Raw genomic sequence first — 18382 nt, forward strand, 5'->3', positions numbered from 1 at the left:
ACCAATAGGGGCGATACAGTCCGAGTATTTCAAACGGCTCATACATACATGCCCACAAGGTTATTCGCGACATGATGAGACGTTCCTGTGTCCTTATACAACACTATGCATGTGATTAAGTTCGGCGAAAGATTGCATTGCTCTTATCTGAAACAGAAACGAAAGCGAAAATAGAATGAGTTGGCGAGTATTTTGATTACGTCACAGCTCTTGAATTCAGTTCCTGGAAAGCCCAAGTTGTAGCGACTTGTATATAACAGTGGATATGGAATGGTCTCGGTAGTTCTCGGAAAAGTCGCGTGTGTTTTAGGAGAACTGGCGGGTCCCATTCAAGTCCTATGGTAAGTACAGGACAGGCTTAACGTAGGCCTTATTTCCCTCTTGTCAGATAGCTCATAAAGTCGTGTTGCTTAGCTATTTCACTAAATGGGTTACACAAATGAATGTACATATATTTAATTATTGACGAATTATGGCCGTCGTCCGTTTGATATGAATATTCTTATCGACGTGTACCGCCCATTTTAAGAATTGTTGTTAATGTCGTAAGCGGAAGATGTCATCGTTTATGGCGTCCCACACGGTGTTCAGCGGTAGAGCACCCATACGCTATGTACAGTATGCATGTACAACTGTGTGGTATACAGTATGCATGTATCTCGTTATGTGGTATATATATATACACAGTATGCATGTATCTCGTTATGTGGTACATATACAGTATGCATGTATCTCGTTATGTGGTATATATACAGTATGCATGTATCTCGTTATGTGGTATATATACAGTATGCATGTATCTCGTTATGTGGTATATATATATATATATATACACAGTATGAATGTATCTCGTTATGTGGTATATATACAGTTTGCATGTATCTTGTTATGTGGTATATATACAGTATGCATGTAACTCGTTATGTGGTATATATACAGTATGCATGTATCTCGTTATGTGGTATATATACAGTTTGCATGTAACTCGTTATGTGGTATATATACAGTTTGCATGTATCTTGTTATGTGGTATATATACAGTATGCATGTAACTCGTTATGTGGTATATATACAGTATGCATGTAACTCGTTATGTGGTATATATACAGTTTGCATGTATCTCGTTATGTGGTATATATACAGTATGCATGTATCTCGTTATGTGGTATATATACAGTATGCATGTATCTCGTTATGTGGTATATATACAGTTTGCATGTATCTCGTTATGTGGTATATATATATATATATACACAGTATGAATGTATCTCGTTATGTGGTATATATACAGTTTGCATGTAACTCGTTATGTGGTATATATACAGTTTGCATGTATCTTGTTATGTGGTATATATACAGTATGCATGTAACTCGTTATGTGGTATATATACAGTATGCATGTAACTCGTTATGTGGTATATATACAGTTTGCATGTATCTTGTTATGTGGTATATATACAGTATGCATGTATCTCGTTATGTGGTATATATACAGTATGCATGTATCTCGTTATGTGGTATATATACAGTTTGCATGTATCTTGTTATGTGGTATATATACAGTATGCATGTAACTCGTTATGTGGTATATATACAGTATGCATGTAACTCGTTATGTGGTATATATACAGTTTGCATGTATCTTGTTATGTGGTATATACACAGTATGAATGTATCTCGTTATGTGGTATATATACAGTATGAATGTATCTCGTTATGTGGTATATATACAGTTTGCATGTATCTTGTTATGTGGTATATATATATACACAGTTTGAATGTATCTTGTTATGTGGTATATATACAGTATGCATGTATCTCGTTATGTGGTATATATATATATATATATATATACACAGTATGAATGTATCTCGTTATGTGGTATATATACAGTTTGCATGTATCTCGTTATGTGGTATATATACAGTTTGCATGTATCTCGTTATGTGGTATATATATATACACAGTATGAATGTATCTCGTTATGTGGTATATATACAGTTTGCATGTATCTTGTTATGTGGTATATATACAGTATGAATGTATCTTGTTATGTGGTATATACACAGTATGAATGTATCTTGTTATATGGTATATATACAGTATGCATGTAACTCGTTATGTGGTATATATACAGTATGCATGTATCTCGTTATGTGGTATATATACAGTTTGCATGTATCTCGTTATGTGGTATATATATATACACAGTATGAATGTATCTCGTTATGTGGTATATATATATATATATATATATATATACAGTTTGCATGTATCTTGTTGTGTGGTATATATACAGTATGCATGTAACTCGTTATGTGGTATATATACAGTATGCATGTATCTCGTTATGTGGTATATATACAGTTTGCATGTATCTTGTTATGTGGTATATATATATACACAGTATGAATGTATCTCGTTATGTGGTATATATACAGTTTGCATGTATCTTGTTATGTGGTATATATATATACACAGTATGAATGTATCTCGTTATGTGGTATATATACAGATTGAATGTATCTTGTTATGTGGTATATATACAGTATGCATGTAACTCGTTATGTGGTATATATACAGTATGCATGTATCTCGTTATGTGGTATATATACAGTTTGCATGTATCTTGTTATGTGGTATATATATATACACAGTATGAATGTATCTCGTTATGTGGTATATATACAGTTTGCATGTATCTTGTTATGTGGTATATATACAGTATGCATGTATCTCGTTATGTGGTATATACACAGTTTGCATGTATCTTGTTATGTGGTATATATACAGTATGCATGTATCTCGTTATGTGGTATATATACAGTTTGCATGTATCTTGTTATGTGGTATATACACAGTATGAATGTATCTCGTTATGTGGTATATATACAGTTTGAATGTATCTTGTTATGTGGTATATATACAGTATGCATGTAACTCGTTATGTGGTATATATACAGTATGCATGTATCTCGTTATGTGGTATATATATATATATATACACAGTATGAATGTATCTCGTTATGTGGTATATATACAGTTTGCATGTATCTTGTTATGTGGTATATATATATACACAGTATGAATGTATCTCGTTATGTGGTATATATACAGTTTGCATGTATCTTGTTATGTGGTATATATACAGTATGCATGTAACTCGTTATGTTGTATATATACAGTATGCATGTATCTCGTTATGTGGTATATATATATACACAGTATGAATGTATCTCGTTATGTGGTATATATACAGTATGCATGTATCTTGTTATGTGGTATATATACAGTATGCATGTATCTCGTTATGTGGTATATATACAGTATGCATGTATCTCGTTATGTGGTATATCGTTATGTGGTATATGTACAGTATGCATGTATCTCGTTATGTGGTATATATACAGTATGCATGTATCTCGTTATGTGGTATATATACAGTGTGCATGTATCTCGTTATGTGGTATATATACAGTATGCATGTATCTCGTTATGTGGTATATATACAGTATGCATGTATCTCGTTATGTGGTATATATATATACACAGTATGAATGTATCTCGTTATGTGGTATATATACAGTTTGCATGTATCTTGTTATGTGGTATATATACAGTATGCATGTATCTCGTTATGTGGTATATATACAGTATGCATGTATCTCGTTATGTGGTATATATATATACACAGTATGCATGTATCTCGCTATGTGGTATATATACGGTATGCATGTATCTTGTTATGTGGTATGTATATATATATATATATATATACAGTATGCATGTATCTCGTTATGTGGTATATATACAGTATGCATGTATCTCGTTATGTGGTATATATACAGTTTGCATGTACCTTGTTATGTGGTATATATACAGTATGCATGCATCTTGTTATGTGGTATATATACCGTATGCATGTATCTCGTTATGTGGTATATATACAGTATGCATGTATCTCGTTATCTTGTACATGCGTAATACAAACAGAATGTGTGCCTGCGTCTATATAATTATAGTCAAAACTCATAGATTAAGCAATATTACAGCGCAATTTCATTTATTGTTGAACGAATTTGAAATGATATGACAGGTGCAGCTTCTATAGATATCTTTACAGCTATTTCAAAATCTTTAGCTAGCTAACAATACTAGGGCTATTTATAACGATTACTTATCCACGGGCTCTTGACGACCACTATACACTTATCTGCTGCGACAGCACAGTCAGTAGAAGCGGTTTATAACAGGAGTGACGAACTTTGAGCAGAGGTTGAATAGTTGCAAGATATTTTCTATTATGATATTAATGTGATATATATATGGTATCAAAACATTGGCATTTGTTTTTGCGGGACATACACAATTTGTGACAATATAGATGATGAAAAAAGTCTTTTAAGTATGTGTGATGGAAACTAGAATATAGCATGTAGCCGAATGTCAAGTAAAAAAGTAATTTAAAAATTAGTTTCGATGACACTGCACATCGTGTATGTGGTTTCTTACTCTGAAACCCGATAAAACCGAAACGTATTTCACTAGCAGCAACATTACCCTCAGCGGACCAGGGAACATCTAGGTTATCTACATAGGTCGGTGTGTGAATACACTGCTCGATCCCGATGTCACCAGTCAAACATCAGGTTTCGAGGAAGCATACTTTCCATCGCTTGAAAGAACCTTTCAGTGTATAACTGTTTATGAAGTAATGTTATTTTGTCATAGTTCCTTTTCATTAGTTTAAATTTTAGATGACGTTGAAGGTTATATTTGAAATTACAGATGTTCTATTTGTATGTTCACATTTTGTTACTTTCAGACCATACAACGCATCTGGATTGTTTACAATGGACAACGATGATGATGACTTTCAAAGGTGGGCTGCTTTTGAGAGTTGTTCTTTTGATGTCTTATCTAGGTTATAATGTCTTTTCCAAATATATTCCAAATTTGACAGTTATTCAAAATATTCATGTTGCCAAACTAAACTATTTTGTAATTCTTGTTTATTGTTTTTTTAAGATGCTTTAACATAGTTCATAAGTGTTTCTACTTGCTTGTAAGCGACATAATCTCTGCACTGGTACGCAGCAGAAGTAATTCAAAGTTGATATATCATTCGTAGTGTCAATATCAATTAGCGCGCTATCGTGTCACTGGATTGTCTCTCCCTGACGCGTTGTTACTCGATAAGCCGCCAAAACTCGATTGTGTCTTCCGCCGTTTGGCAGGAGTATTCCTTGGTGCGGCGCCGGGCAACAAATATTCACTTATTATATAGCGTTCCGTCTGTCCGTCCTTCCGTCCGTCCTTCCGAGCTTTTGTACGACCCATAACTTTTTAACCATGCACGCTAGCTTCACCAAACCTGCTACACACATTTACCACAATAAGTACTTGTGCCTTTTGCTAGTTTGAAGATTCTGAACTTTTTTATTTTCGCCGTTTCCATGGAAACATTAAGAAACTTAAACATTTAGGGTTGGTGTTTTGTACGGCCTATAACTTTTTAACTATGCACCCTAGCTTCACCAAACGTGCTACACACATTAACCACAATGAGTACTTGTGCCTTTTGCTAGTTTGAAGATTCTGAACTTTTAATTTTCGCCGTTTCCATGGAAACATTAAGAAACTTAAACATTTAGGGTTGGTGTTTTGTACGGCCTATATCTTTTTAACTATGCACCCTAGCTTCACCAAACTTGCTACACACATTAACCACAATGAGTACTTGTGCCTTTTGCTAGTTTGAAGATTCTGAATTTTTAAATCTTTGCCGTGTCCATGGACACATTAAGAAACATCAAGAATGTATGTTGTGCTAAGCATTGATTATCTCACACTAGATTGAAATATATTTGCAAAAACATGTGTTCATTTCAAACATAATGCATCCTCATGGGGTTACAAAGGAAAGGGCAGTTCCTCTGACTTATAGCAACAGGTATATTTTATTAATTAACAAATTATTTTCTATTTGTTGTTGACCAGCGGGGATAACGGGGGTATGTGAGTTTTGCTTTCTTCTTTCTTGTTTTTTTTGCAAATTTTGTGAGTGGCTGGTACCACCAATAGAGTCAGCATATGGTCACCATTTTCGCAAACACCTGGTGTCATCAGGGATTTTATGTGATCCATTCGTATATGTTTGATCACTATTTTGCCTTTTACGCCAAATGGAATCTGTTTCAGCAGATAATAGAAACTGATTATTCTTTGGCGTTGAATTTTGATATTAAATAAAGTTGTATTTGATCCATAATTCTCAATGGCTATGTCATGCCAACACAACTTTGCAATTACAGACCTGGTTACAGACAGGATGACCGTGATGGGAGAGGGCGTGGTCAAATGATAGGTCACGGCCGTAGGGGACAAGGACGAGGCGTCAGAGGTAATGGAGGCGGCAGAGTTGGAGGACGAAATGACGATGAACATGATGGGGATCATGGAAGGTTTGGAGGAAGAGGCCGTGGGGAGCACAGAGGTAGAGGTAGGGGCGATGGATACAGAGGCAGAGGTGCTCATCATGGAGATGACGAAAGGAGAGGACAGAATGACAGAGATGGTGCCAGGGGAGGCAGAGGACAAGGATTCAGGGGAAGAGGTGGGAGAGGCGGAGGCCGTTACCTTGATTACAGGCAGTTGCAAGAACTACGGTCAAAGGATCCATCTACAATTGTTATGGCCCTTGGACAAGAATCTGGTCTCGGCTCACTGCTAAAACGACACAATCTTTCATCTCATATGATGTATGCAATTGTTGGCGCCCTTGCTCAAGCATGTTTATGTGCATCTGCTCCAACCAGCCTTATTGAACTTTTGCTCACTGTTCAGCGGTCAAGCTTTTATGATCATGTTCCTGATGTTTTGACCGAAATCAGGCACAGACCAAATGAAAATGCCAGAGAAAAGAGGCAGTTCATCAAAGATTTGATGTCAGTTATGAAGGAACTGTCTATCAGACTGCCACATTCATACATTCATGTTCTTGGTGTAAAGAGTTTCCTGGAAATGATCATGCCTGATCTCGAGCTAAAGTCCGATATTGTAGATGAAGAAATACGTCTTCTGCTGAAACATTTGCAGGATGTAAAATCACCAACTGTTGACAGGATGACAAAAGAAGAAGGCCGGGGTGAAAGAGAGCAGTATACTGATGGAGAACCACCCAATGATTTCAGAGATATGTCCATATTTCCAAATGTTGAGGACATACATCCTGAGGAGAAACCTTTCCTTCGCAAGAACATAGATGTTGGTGGATACAGGGACCTTCATCATTATTTGGATGTCCAGTTCCGTTTGCTGAGGGAGGATTTCATCTGTCCTTTGAGGGATGGCATTGCAGAATATCTCACTGCCAATGTGCCAGGAGAGAAAGGTCAGAGACTGAAGGACATCCGGGTCTATCATGATGTCCAGATCTTGCGGACAGTGTGTTCAGATGGCGGACTTCTCCACAGAATCATGTTTGATGTGAGAAAACTGCGGAAAATCAGATGGGAAAATTCTAAGCGACTGATATTTGGATCTTTGGTCTGCTTATCTCATGACAATTTTGAAACACTTCTTTTTGCAACTGTTTCTGATAGAGATCCCAAGAAACTTCAGGATGGTATACTTGATGTTTTACTTGAAAATGACGCAGCACTGGAAGACATCCTTTCATCAGATACACGTTTTGTAATGGTTGAGACATCAGCTTACTTTGAGGCCTACAGACATGTCTTGAGAGGGCTGCAGATGCTCCATGATGGCGATCTTCCATTTGAAAAGTACATAGTGGAATGTGAGAGTGAGGTGAGGTCACCACGATACCTCCAGGGTTTAAGAACTACTAAGTATGACCTGCGCCCTCTTGTGGATGAGAAGACTGTCCTAAGGGAAGACACTGCTTTGAGACTTCAGAGAAGGGAGGTCAGCTACGACTTCAGCCGAGAATCCCAGATCGCCAACAACATTGAAATACTGAATCATTTAGATTGGCCGTCTGCCCAGCAACTGCATCTGGATCTGTCACAGTACAAAGCCTTAAAGACAGCCCTCACCAAAGAGTTCGTCATTATGCAAGGACCACCCGGTACAGGAAAAACGTATGTTGGTTTAAAAATTGTCAAGGCCCTGTTACACAATGCAAAGGCATGGAATGCAAACAACAATGCACCAATGCTGATTGTTTGTTATACAAACCATGCACTGGACCAGTTTCTTGAAGGAATAATATCCTTCTACAGAGGAAGTATCATCAGAGTTGGAGGAAGGATAAAAAGTGAACTACTGGAAGATTACTCACTTAAAGCGCAGAGACAAAAGGCACGGAAATTACACAGTTCCAGAGATATGAGAAATACGGGACGGATGAGATGGGAAATTCGTAATAGCATGATGAACCTGAAACTGGAGATTGAGAGGATTGGTCAGCAAATAGAAGCTGCAGAAAGAGAGATATTGCATGAAGACGTGTTGCGACCATTCATGGGTGAATACTATGATGAGATGGTGATGGCGATGGAGATGATGCTAATGCAGATGCAGGATGCAAATGGCTTTATGCCACCATCAACACCTGTCATGGTCGAGTGGCTAGGCATTGGCACCTTTGGTGACATGGTGAACACAATTGAGCAACCGCTACATGAGGAAGACATTGAAAATGAAGAAGAGGATGGTGGAGTGATAGATGTGCAGGAAGAAGCGGATCTCTTGCAAGAGCAGAGGCAGATGCATGACATGGACGATGGTGACATGGAGGAGAATGAACTTGACAAACTTCAGAGAATGATTGAGCGTCTACAATATGAACGAGGTGGATATGTTGCTTTTGATGTGACAAATTTGGATAGAAGCCCAAAGGAGCAAGAAGATGCAATGCAGTTCCAGTTACCTAGAGAAGCCAGAAGACGTCTTAAAAGACGACTTTTACAGAGATTAAGGTCCACTCAAAGGATGACACCAGCAGAGGCTAATCGTATCGGGGATCCTTGGGGACTCCAAATGAATGAAAGGTGGAAATTGTACAGATTCTGGGTACACTGTCTCTGCGAAAGACTGCGACGGGATATATCAACAAAGGAGGCGAGATACAAAGCAGTGGTAACTCAGTACAAAGAGTCACAGATGATTGAAGACAAACAGATCATGGAGACAGCAACAGTGATAGGGATGACAACAACAGGAGCAGCTCGCTATCAACAGGTTCTCTCTGAAATTGGACCCAAGGTAATAGTTGTTGAAGAAGCTGCCGAGGTTCTTGAGGGACACATCATCACAACTCTGAGCAAGAAATGTGAACATTTGGTACTGATTGGAGATCATAAACAGCTGAAGCCCAACCCAACTGTTTACAAACTTGCAAAGCAATTCAAGTTAGATCTCTCATTATTTGAGAGAATGATCAACAATGGCATGCAGTGTGACACACTGGCTCTTCAGCATAGAATGCGGCCCGAAATTGCAAGGTTAATGAAGCCAATCTACCCCAAGCTTGAAAATCATTCCTCTGTCATAAATTATGACACGATCAAGGGGATATCTGACAACATGTTCTTTATCAACCATGGATATGAAGAAGAGCATGACATTGAACGAGTCAGCCACTCCAACGAGTTTGAAGCCAGATATGTTGTAGCATTGTGTGAATATTTAATGAAACAGGGATATGAAAGATCACAAATCACAATTCTCACAACCTACTCAGGGCAGCTACTGAAGTTGAAGAAGATGATGCCAAAGCAAATTTTCCAGGGAGTCAGACTGACAGTGGTGGACAACTACCAAGGAGAAGAAAATGATATAATCCTTCTGTCACTCGTGCGAAGCAATCGTGCAGGGAGTGTTGGCTTCCTAAAAATTGAAAACCGTGTCTGTGTTGCGCTTTCACGTGCAAAGAAAGGTTTATTTGTGATTGGAAACTTTGATCTTCTTGCCCAAGAGAGTCAGTTGTGGCGGGAAATAAAGAAAGATTTGCAGCGGAACAACCAGATAGGAACAGCGTTGAACTTATATTGTCAGAATCATCCCAGAGACACAGGCATTGCTGCAAGGAAACCAGATGACTTCAATAAAGCTCCAGAAGGTGGTTGTATGAAGCAGTGCACCTTCAGACTGGAGTGTGGACATGTGTGTTCTCGACTTTGTCATCCATATGACCCAAATCATGAAGAATACAAATGCAATAAACCATGTCCAAAAACGATTTGCAAGAACAACCACCCATGTCCACGATTGTGCTATCAACAGTGTGAGAAATGTGAGGTACCAGTGGAAAAGTCAATTCCACGTTGTGGACACAAACAACTTGTCCCCTGCGGCATGGATCCATTGAAATACGTTTGTCAACATAAATGTGATAAAACCATGAAGTGTGGTCATACATGTGGTAACCCCTGTGGAATTGAGCATCAGTGTAAACAGACAGTGAAGAAGACCTGGAGATGTGGACACACAAATGATGTGGAATGCATGAGGAAAGACTCGGCTGTCTGTAAGGCAAAGTGTTCCACAATGCTGGAATGTGGACATGCATGTGCCGGGAACTGTCACGATTGTCATGAAGGAAGGTTACACCTATCATGCCGTAAGAACTGCAAGAGGAGCCTTGTCTGTGGTCATGAATGTAAGGACAGATGTAACAACTGTCCCCCATGCAGAAATGTTTGTGAGAACCGATGTCCACACAGCAAATGTTACAAAATGTGCGGCGAGATTTGTGTGCCGTGCAACGAGCCCTGTGACTGGAGATGTCTACACCATGCATGTACCAAGAAGTGTAGTGAGCCATGTGACAGACCTCCATGTGATGAACCTTGCCTGAAGCTTCTTCCCTGTCGTCATCCATGCATCGGTCTATGTGGCGAGCCATGTCCACGTCTGTGTCGAGAGTGCAATCATGATGAAGTCACATCAATCATGTTTGGCACAGAAGACGAACCGGATGCCAAATTTGTTGAACTTGAGGACTGTGGCCATATTGTTGAAGTATCTGCCATGGACCAGTACATGAAAATGGTTCCTGAAAATGATGTCATCCAATTAAAAGCATGTCCTCATTGCAAGACACAGATTCGCCGGAACATCAGATATGGATCTGACATCAAAAGAATGCTGAAGGATATAGACACGGTCAAAAAGAAGTATATTGGAAAGGATGAAAGAATAAAGGTTCTGAAAGCTCAACTTGAAGCTGAAGCCAGCAGGGAGGTTGGTCGTGAAGAACGAAAAGAAAAAATGGAAATGCTGAATAAGGGTTATGGTAATTCTGAAGTTGGTCTCAATGCTATTCAGAACCAATTTCGTTTCATGAAACGTGTGTCAAAACTATTTGATGCTTTCGAAAAGCTTGCAGATGACTGCAAAGAAGCAGTTCTTCGTCCGGTTCTAAGAGATGCTATTTCCAGCATGAAGGAGCTGGAGAAATTCCGACTATGGCTCATGGAGACACGATCATCTCTCAGTGATCAAGAAATCTCAGATGCCCAGGATGAAGTTGATAGGAACAAGGCTATCCTTAGGCTCTTAAAGATTGAGAAAATCATAGCAAATAGAAACCTTGATCTACCAGAGGCATTGCAAAAAGAACTTCAAGCTCTACAGGGGACTTTGAAATATGGCAAGAAGTTCAGCAAACAACGGCAAGATGGAGTGAAGGTTGTCTTTGAAAACCTCAAAAAACATGTTCCAGAATCTGGTCTTGGTATTTCTGAAGAAGAAAGGGTGATAATTGTGAAAGCAATGGAACTCACAAGCGGACATTGGTTTAGATGCCCCAATGGTAATAATATTTCGTAATTCTCTCATTTTCCCATCATTGAAGGGAGTTTTTAGACCCTAGGTTAATCCCTCATCTCAGACCCTATTGTCATATGTTCTCATTTAAAATTCGCCTTTAGTATCCGTGGCTGTGGAGCAATACAAAAAATGTGATTAACTAAAGTGGTTAATGGCTATGATTCGCTTTTTGAGTATTTTCTCAAAAATCATTTCAATGAAATAACTTAAGGAAAGAATATGTAGTTGTAGCCAGATACTACATGTAGTATTGACCACGATATTCAGATTATATTAGGATAATTTAGATGAAACTCTATACTGGAGGTATTATTGTTGGTATGAGAAAGTACAAAATACAATTTGGGGCTATGCTTCCCAAAGTGTGTGAGTTGGGTTTTACACTGCAGCTATCAATATTCCAGCAATATCATGGCACAGGACACCAGAAATTGGCACCACAAATTGCACCCATGTGGGCAATTAAATCCAGGTCCTGACGAGCAAATGCTTTAACCATTATCCCACCGTCCTGATTCCCTTAGTAACTTAGTCAATTTCTTTTTTTTCAGGGCATATCTACGCTATCGGAGACTGTGGTGGAGCAACCATAGAGTCGAAGTGCCCAGAATGTAACGCTGGAATCGGTGGCAGTGGTCACAGACTGAGAAGTGACAATGCCCTTGCACCAGAAATGGATGGAGCTCGCTTTGCAGCGTGGTCAGAACAGGCCAATCTTGAGAACTATAACTTGGATATGCTGTGAACCATTTGTGCTGATCTTTTGCAACCATTTTTCATGTGAGGTCTAATATATGTATCCATCCATCCATCCATCCATTCATCCATCCATCCATCGGGAGAGAGTAACGTGCTGATGATAAAGTAAGATATCACTGCTCCTATTATGTACTAACAAACACAATATTGTCCTTATTGGCATATACAGACACCTGCATTAACCAAACTGGATCTTATTGTATGGAGTGATTTTGTAAGGTAGCAGTAGCAAAACTTTTCCAACAATGTAAATAATTTCACCGTTTTCATTTAAATATGCATCCATAGTATTTTTATGTTTAAAAATTAATCCAAATGTCTAACTGTAGTCGTCGTTCAGTCGATTTAAGCAAAATATGCCTTGGGATGTTTTACAAACTTTGATTGTTGAAAGTTATAAATATTTAATGTCTATTGAATGCATATTATCTATCTAACACAGAATCGCCTTTTACAAACAATTAACATTGTTTGGAGTAAATTGTGATTACCTGGACTTCAAAGGTTTCAATTGGTGTGGATATTACTTATAACCGCGGGTCACGTTTTGATTCAGAGGCAAATTTAGATCACTGATATGGTTCACATTTTCTGCAGTACTACACTACTAAACATTCTGTTGTTATTATACCTGGTATGAATATATAGATAACCAGTGGTCTTCACATATGGTTAGATCTAGACTCAACACTGCTTGAAAATAATGTCATATATACGCTTTAGACGAAAATAAACATGTTTATCCATGAGTTTTAAAGGATTAACTACTTTGTGGATGTTGTGAAAGATTGGTGGAAGTGGCTTCGTTTTAGAGTGAGTGAGTGAGTGAGTATGGTTTTATGCCTCTTTTAGCAATGTGCCAGCAATATCTCGGCGGTGGACACCAGAAATTGGCTTCACACAATGTACCCATGTTGGGAATCGAACCCGGGTCTTCGAACCACTAGGCTACCCGACTGACCCGCTTTGTTTTAGAGGTTGAGACTGAATATGAAATAATGTCTACAAGTTTTGTCACTATTGGAAAGCTATTATCACCTGGTTACCTCTTTCATATTATTATTCTGAAATTGATGATCAGAAAAACAATGTTTGTCAGTGTTTTGAAAATAAATATTTACAATTCATTTGCTGTGTTTAATTGTTTCCTGTTGATGAGGATTGCTGAGCACACTTTGCGATAAAGTCAATGCCATTATCAAAGCATCAGATCATTTGGACAGAAAAAGTCACTTCTCGCGTTGAGTGAATTGGTGGGTGGAATTTTATGTCTTTGGGGAACACCTAGCTGGTACTATGAATCTCATTTCATGAATGAGAAGGTTAAATAGTTAATCTATGGCTGTGACAGTGCGATGATACATAGTATGATGAGGCAGCATGTGAATAACCTATGAAGCATATATTTTTGTTTTGAGTAGAGGTTGGTGTAACTGTTTAGCACATTACGACAGTAGGCATCTTTGAAGGAGGACCTTCAATGTGACGAGCAAATGGTTAGTGCCTTCCGGTACATGTGCCCCACCACCTCTTAGACATTTGTGCCTCGATTGTCAAGTTTGTCAAAATGTTAAGTTTCTTTCCCCCCCCAAATGTTTACCTGCATGTGGATTTAAATATAAATATACGTTATAAGCGCTTCAAATGACTGAAATATTACTTTGCTCGTTTACTTCTTTACTGCATAAATGTCAGAACCGTCATGTCAGAATGAAATGGACGTCACCAGCACCAATTACACTTGCATCAATTGCTTGTGAAGAGAGTAACAATGTTCTACCCTACCGGTAATACTCTTCATGTTTGGTTGTCTGAACTGGGAAATCTGTAACAGCTTCCTCGTTTGTCTCGTGTACCTGATCATCACCGACTACATGACCTCAGAATAGGATTTCATTGCATGCTTTCCTGCTTCTATATAATGAGGTTAATGTTTGCTGTCGACATGTCAGCAATTGATACACCTACCTCAAGTTTTGAACACAATTAGTGTTGCTTAGCGTGTTGGCACACGAAAGGGTTATGGGGAGTGTTCTCCACTATTTGAGTGAGTGAGTGAGTGAGTTTGTTAGTTTAACGCCGCTTTTAACAGTATTCCAGTTATATCGCGGCGTGTCAGCTTAATGTGGGAGGAAAGCTCGAAGTGATGCAGGTCTAAGACGTTTACCACTTCGGTGAAACCCACGAGCACGGGTATGGTGCTGACAAACCTAGAAACATAATCGGGGCAAACCGGGATTCGAACCCACAATCAAAGGTTTCTGGCGTGCTTAAGGGACGCAACTCTGCACAGCGAATCGCGGCGCCTTAGACGACTGGGCCACCCGTGCCCCCCTCCACTATTTGAACAAGTGATATATGAAGTCTCATTATTCCTAAGGACATATAAGGTCTATAGTAAGGAAATAAAATTCACTGTATTTGAATTACCATAATCATGTGATCCTGTCTTAGTATTTCATAGGTTCAGTCCAACAAACGAACATGTGTTAATCTGGACATTTTCACTTGAACTGTACTGTCCACATTAATAACGTTTTATGCAATATATTGGAAATATAGAAAGAAATACTGGCGTGAAAAGAGGTTTGTCTTTCTAAGGAAAAATTCCAACAAACTTCCATTTGTATCCCCCACTTTCTGCAACTGTTCTGTCCAATAGAATAAGAGACATGTATCACGCAATCATATACACACGTGTCGGATTGCACTAGCTACAATTTCGGTCGTTTCCACTTCATGCAAGTAAGCAAAGTGAGTGAGTAAGTGAGTGAGTTTGGTTTTACGCCACTTTTAACGGTATTCCAGTTATATTACGGCGTGTCAGCTTAATGTGGGAGGAAATCCCAAAGTGAGGCAGGTCTCAGGCAATTACCACTTCAGTGAAACCCACGCGCGAGGGTATTGTGCTGACAAACCTAGAAACATAATTGGGGCGAACCGGGATTCGAACCCACAATCCTAGGTTTCTGGCGTGCCCAAGGGACGCAACTCTGCACAGCGAATCGCGGCGCCTTAGACGACTGGGCCACCCGTGCCCCCCTCAATTATTTGAACAAGTGATATATGAAGTCTCATTATTCCTAAGGACATATAAGGTCTATAGTAAGGAAAGAAAACTCACTGTATTTGAATTACCATAATCATGTGATCCTTTCTTAGTATTTCATAGGTTCAGTCCAATAAACGAACATGCGTTAATCTGGACATTTTCACTGGAACTGTACTGTCCACATTAATAACGTTTTATGCAATATATTGGAAATATAAAAAAAAATACTGACGTGAAAAGAGGATTATCTTTCTAAGGTAAATTCCAGCAAACTTCCATTTGTATGCCCCGTTTTCTGCAACTGTTCTGTCCAATAGAATAAGAGACATGTATCACGCAATCATATACACACGTGTCGGATTGCACTAGCTACAATTTCGGTCGTTTCCACTTCATGCAAGTAAGCAAAGTGAGTGAGTGAGTGAATTTGGTTTTACGCCACTTTTAATAGTTTACCAGTTATATCACAGCGTGTCAGCTTAATGTGGGAGGAAAGCCCGAAGTGATGCAGGTCTCAGACGTTTACCACTTCAGTGAAACCCACGAGCACGGATATGGTGCTGACAAACCTAGAAACATAATCGTGGCGAACCGGGATTCGAACCCACACTCATAGGTTTCTGGCGTGCCCAAGGGACGCAACTGCACAGCGAATCGCGGCGCCTTAGACGACTGGGCAACCCGTGCCCACGTAAGCAAAGTGAAAACACAAGCACTACACATTTTATGGTATCAAAAGGTGGTGAGGTGAAATCGGGTTAAACGTCGCGTTCAATATTATTGTACTTAGATAATGTGCGCGCGCGCGCGCGCGCGCGTGTGTGTGTGTGTGTGTGTGTGTGTGTGTGTGAGTCTACTAGTTCGGAGTCATGCCGAATTTATAGTGCTTGCCCACTGAGATACCACGCCGCAGTTTAACATGAATACCCCACTCAGACACAGTATACTGACTCCGACCCAACTTGTCCCTTATTTAGCCCTATAATGTCGAGCGTCAGACAAGTACCATCTTTCAACGTCTTTTGGTATGACTCGGGCGGGAATCGAACCCCCGACGTTCCACTCTCCAGGTAGACACTCTACCTCCAGACCACGGAGGCGGTCCTTGTATCAAAAGTGAAAGTAGGACTTTTGTAGTACTACTTAGAAATGAAAATGAAACTAGATCAGTCACATTGATAATATTTAACGTGCAGATCGGTTTGAAGAATGTGAGGTGAGTGTTGAGTATGTTATCAGAATCATGACGAAGTCATGTATATATTTACATCTCTTATCAACATGACGATCCATGATAATTTCATAATGTATGTGTTACAAATTTGCTATCGTAGTGCACTATGAGCTGACAAATATATGACATGCCACAACAACAATTATGGTCATGTGGTGTTCATGCAAAAGGTGGATTGCTGTATATTCTCTGCAGGCTGACATTCCTAGCTTGAAGTATCTGGTGAATAAATTTAGCTTAAATAACAATGTTGCACTCATGTAAAGCTGATGATTTCAAATGTAGAATAAAATAATGATGATGTAAGTATTTCCTAACAATATTTCTGTAGGTCATTAGATTAGAAAAGTGTTCAATAACCAAATCGATACACTTATTTGTGCCTTATTTTAAATACTTTTATGGCTTCCCTTTAAGTCATAATGTGCCATGTTCTTAAATACAGGTATTGTTGTATATAAGAAGCATTAGTATTTATCTCGAACCTTGTAAATATAAAGCCCTAACCAGTGTCAACGGGGCTACATACTAACTTTGGGCACGTGTTCACGCTCATGGCCATTGTCACTATCCTATAACTATCCACCATCCACTTACTAGGAAGGTCTTAATCAATTGAAAACAAGTAAGGATAAGAATTTATGGATGAACAACTTCTTTATTACAATTAAGAGCGACGTTTCGGTGTTGGTTCTAACACAGTTATCAAGCAAGTAATAACGGTGTTAGATCCTACACAGACACGTCGCTCTAAATTGTAATAAAGAAGTTGTTCATCCATAAATTCTTATCCTTACTTAGTACTCCAACTTCTAAATGCCTATCAAAGAAGTGAAAACAAGTATATGAAACAAAATGTCACGATGAGCTGATATTTGCAAGAATGCCTTCATATGTTATGTTATGTTTGTTTGTACATGTATATGTGATGTTTGAATGTTGTGTGTGATATTTGTCTGAATGGTGGAATTGATATATCCATTGATTAATGTAGGTAAGTGTTTGTGTGTATATTTGTTGTGAGTGCGTGTGGATACATGGCTTCATAGCACATGTGCTAGATGATGTGTCATCACATCATGTGTGTTGAAGAAATGTTTTCATTGAGTATAATTACGTTTATGTGATGCATATGTATATTAGTAAATACATCAGACATGAGAGGGCAGGAAACACAGTCATAAATATTATGAACATTCAAGATACACAAACATTAAATGATCTCTGTTTATACCTACTCATTTAAAAAAATAAGAAATATGTTCAATACAACTTAATATACCTAATTTCCAAGAATACTACATATGATATGAGTGTCTTTGCTACATGTCTGTATATGTCGGTGCATGTTTTTGCCTACACTCATACAAAACAGCCTGCTAATTGCAACCCTAAGTACTTTTTCCTCTGGTCTTGTCTTTTGTGTACGTTTTTGTGGCTATGCACAGAAGTCATCATTACATGCATATACCATAATTAGTCATGGGACGTGTGCGTGTATGGGATTGTCCTTAACGTTACATAGAAGTGAATAGACG

The 18382-nt window shown here is 38.7% G+C and overlaps 2 protein-coding genes across 3 annotated transcripts in view; both read left to right on the forward strand.

The window, feature by feature from the left end:
- Positions 1 to 13685, forward strand: LOC124148584 (NFX1-type zinc finger-containing protein 1-like). Its single transcript, XM_046519743.2, has 4 exons — positions 1 to 341; positions 4826 to 4882; positions 6315 to 11782; positions 12351 to 13685. Exons 2-4 carry the CDS (start codon positions 4854 to 4856, stop codon positions 12542 to 12544), a joined length of 5691 nt encoding a protein of 1896 aa, XP_046375699.2. The 5' UTR covers positions 1 to 341; positions 4826 to 4853; the 3' UTR covers positions 12545 to 13685.
- LOC124148583 (NFX1-type zinc finger-containing protein 1-like) overlaps positions 12587 to 18382 on the forward strand; it is a 17008-nt gene continuing 11212 nt past the window's right edge. The window contains exon 1 of one of the 2 annotated variants that reach the window (XM_046519741.2): positions 12587 to 12663. The gene's annotated coding sequence lies outside the window, so the exon portion shown is untranslated. Of the gene's footprint in view, positions 12664 to 16778; positions 16827 to 18382 lie in introns of those variants that run through there. The other variant, XM_046519742.2, reaches the window with a different exon arrangement.

This window comes from Haliotis rufescens, unplaced genomic scaffold (genome assembly GCF_023055435.1).
Source record: "Haliotis rufescens isolate VD_foot unplaced genomic scaffold, xgHalRufe1.0.p SCAF_9, whole genome shotgun sequence".
Taxonomy (NCBI): Eukaryota; Metazoa; Mollusca; class Gastropoda; order Lepetellida; family Haliotidae; genus Haliotis; species Haliotis rufescens.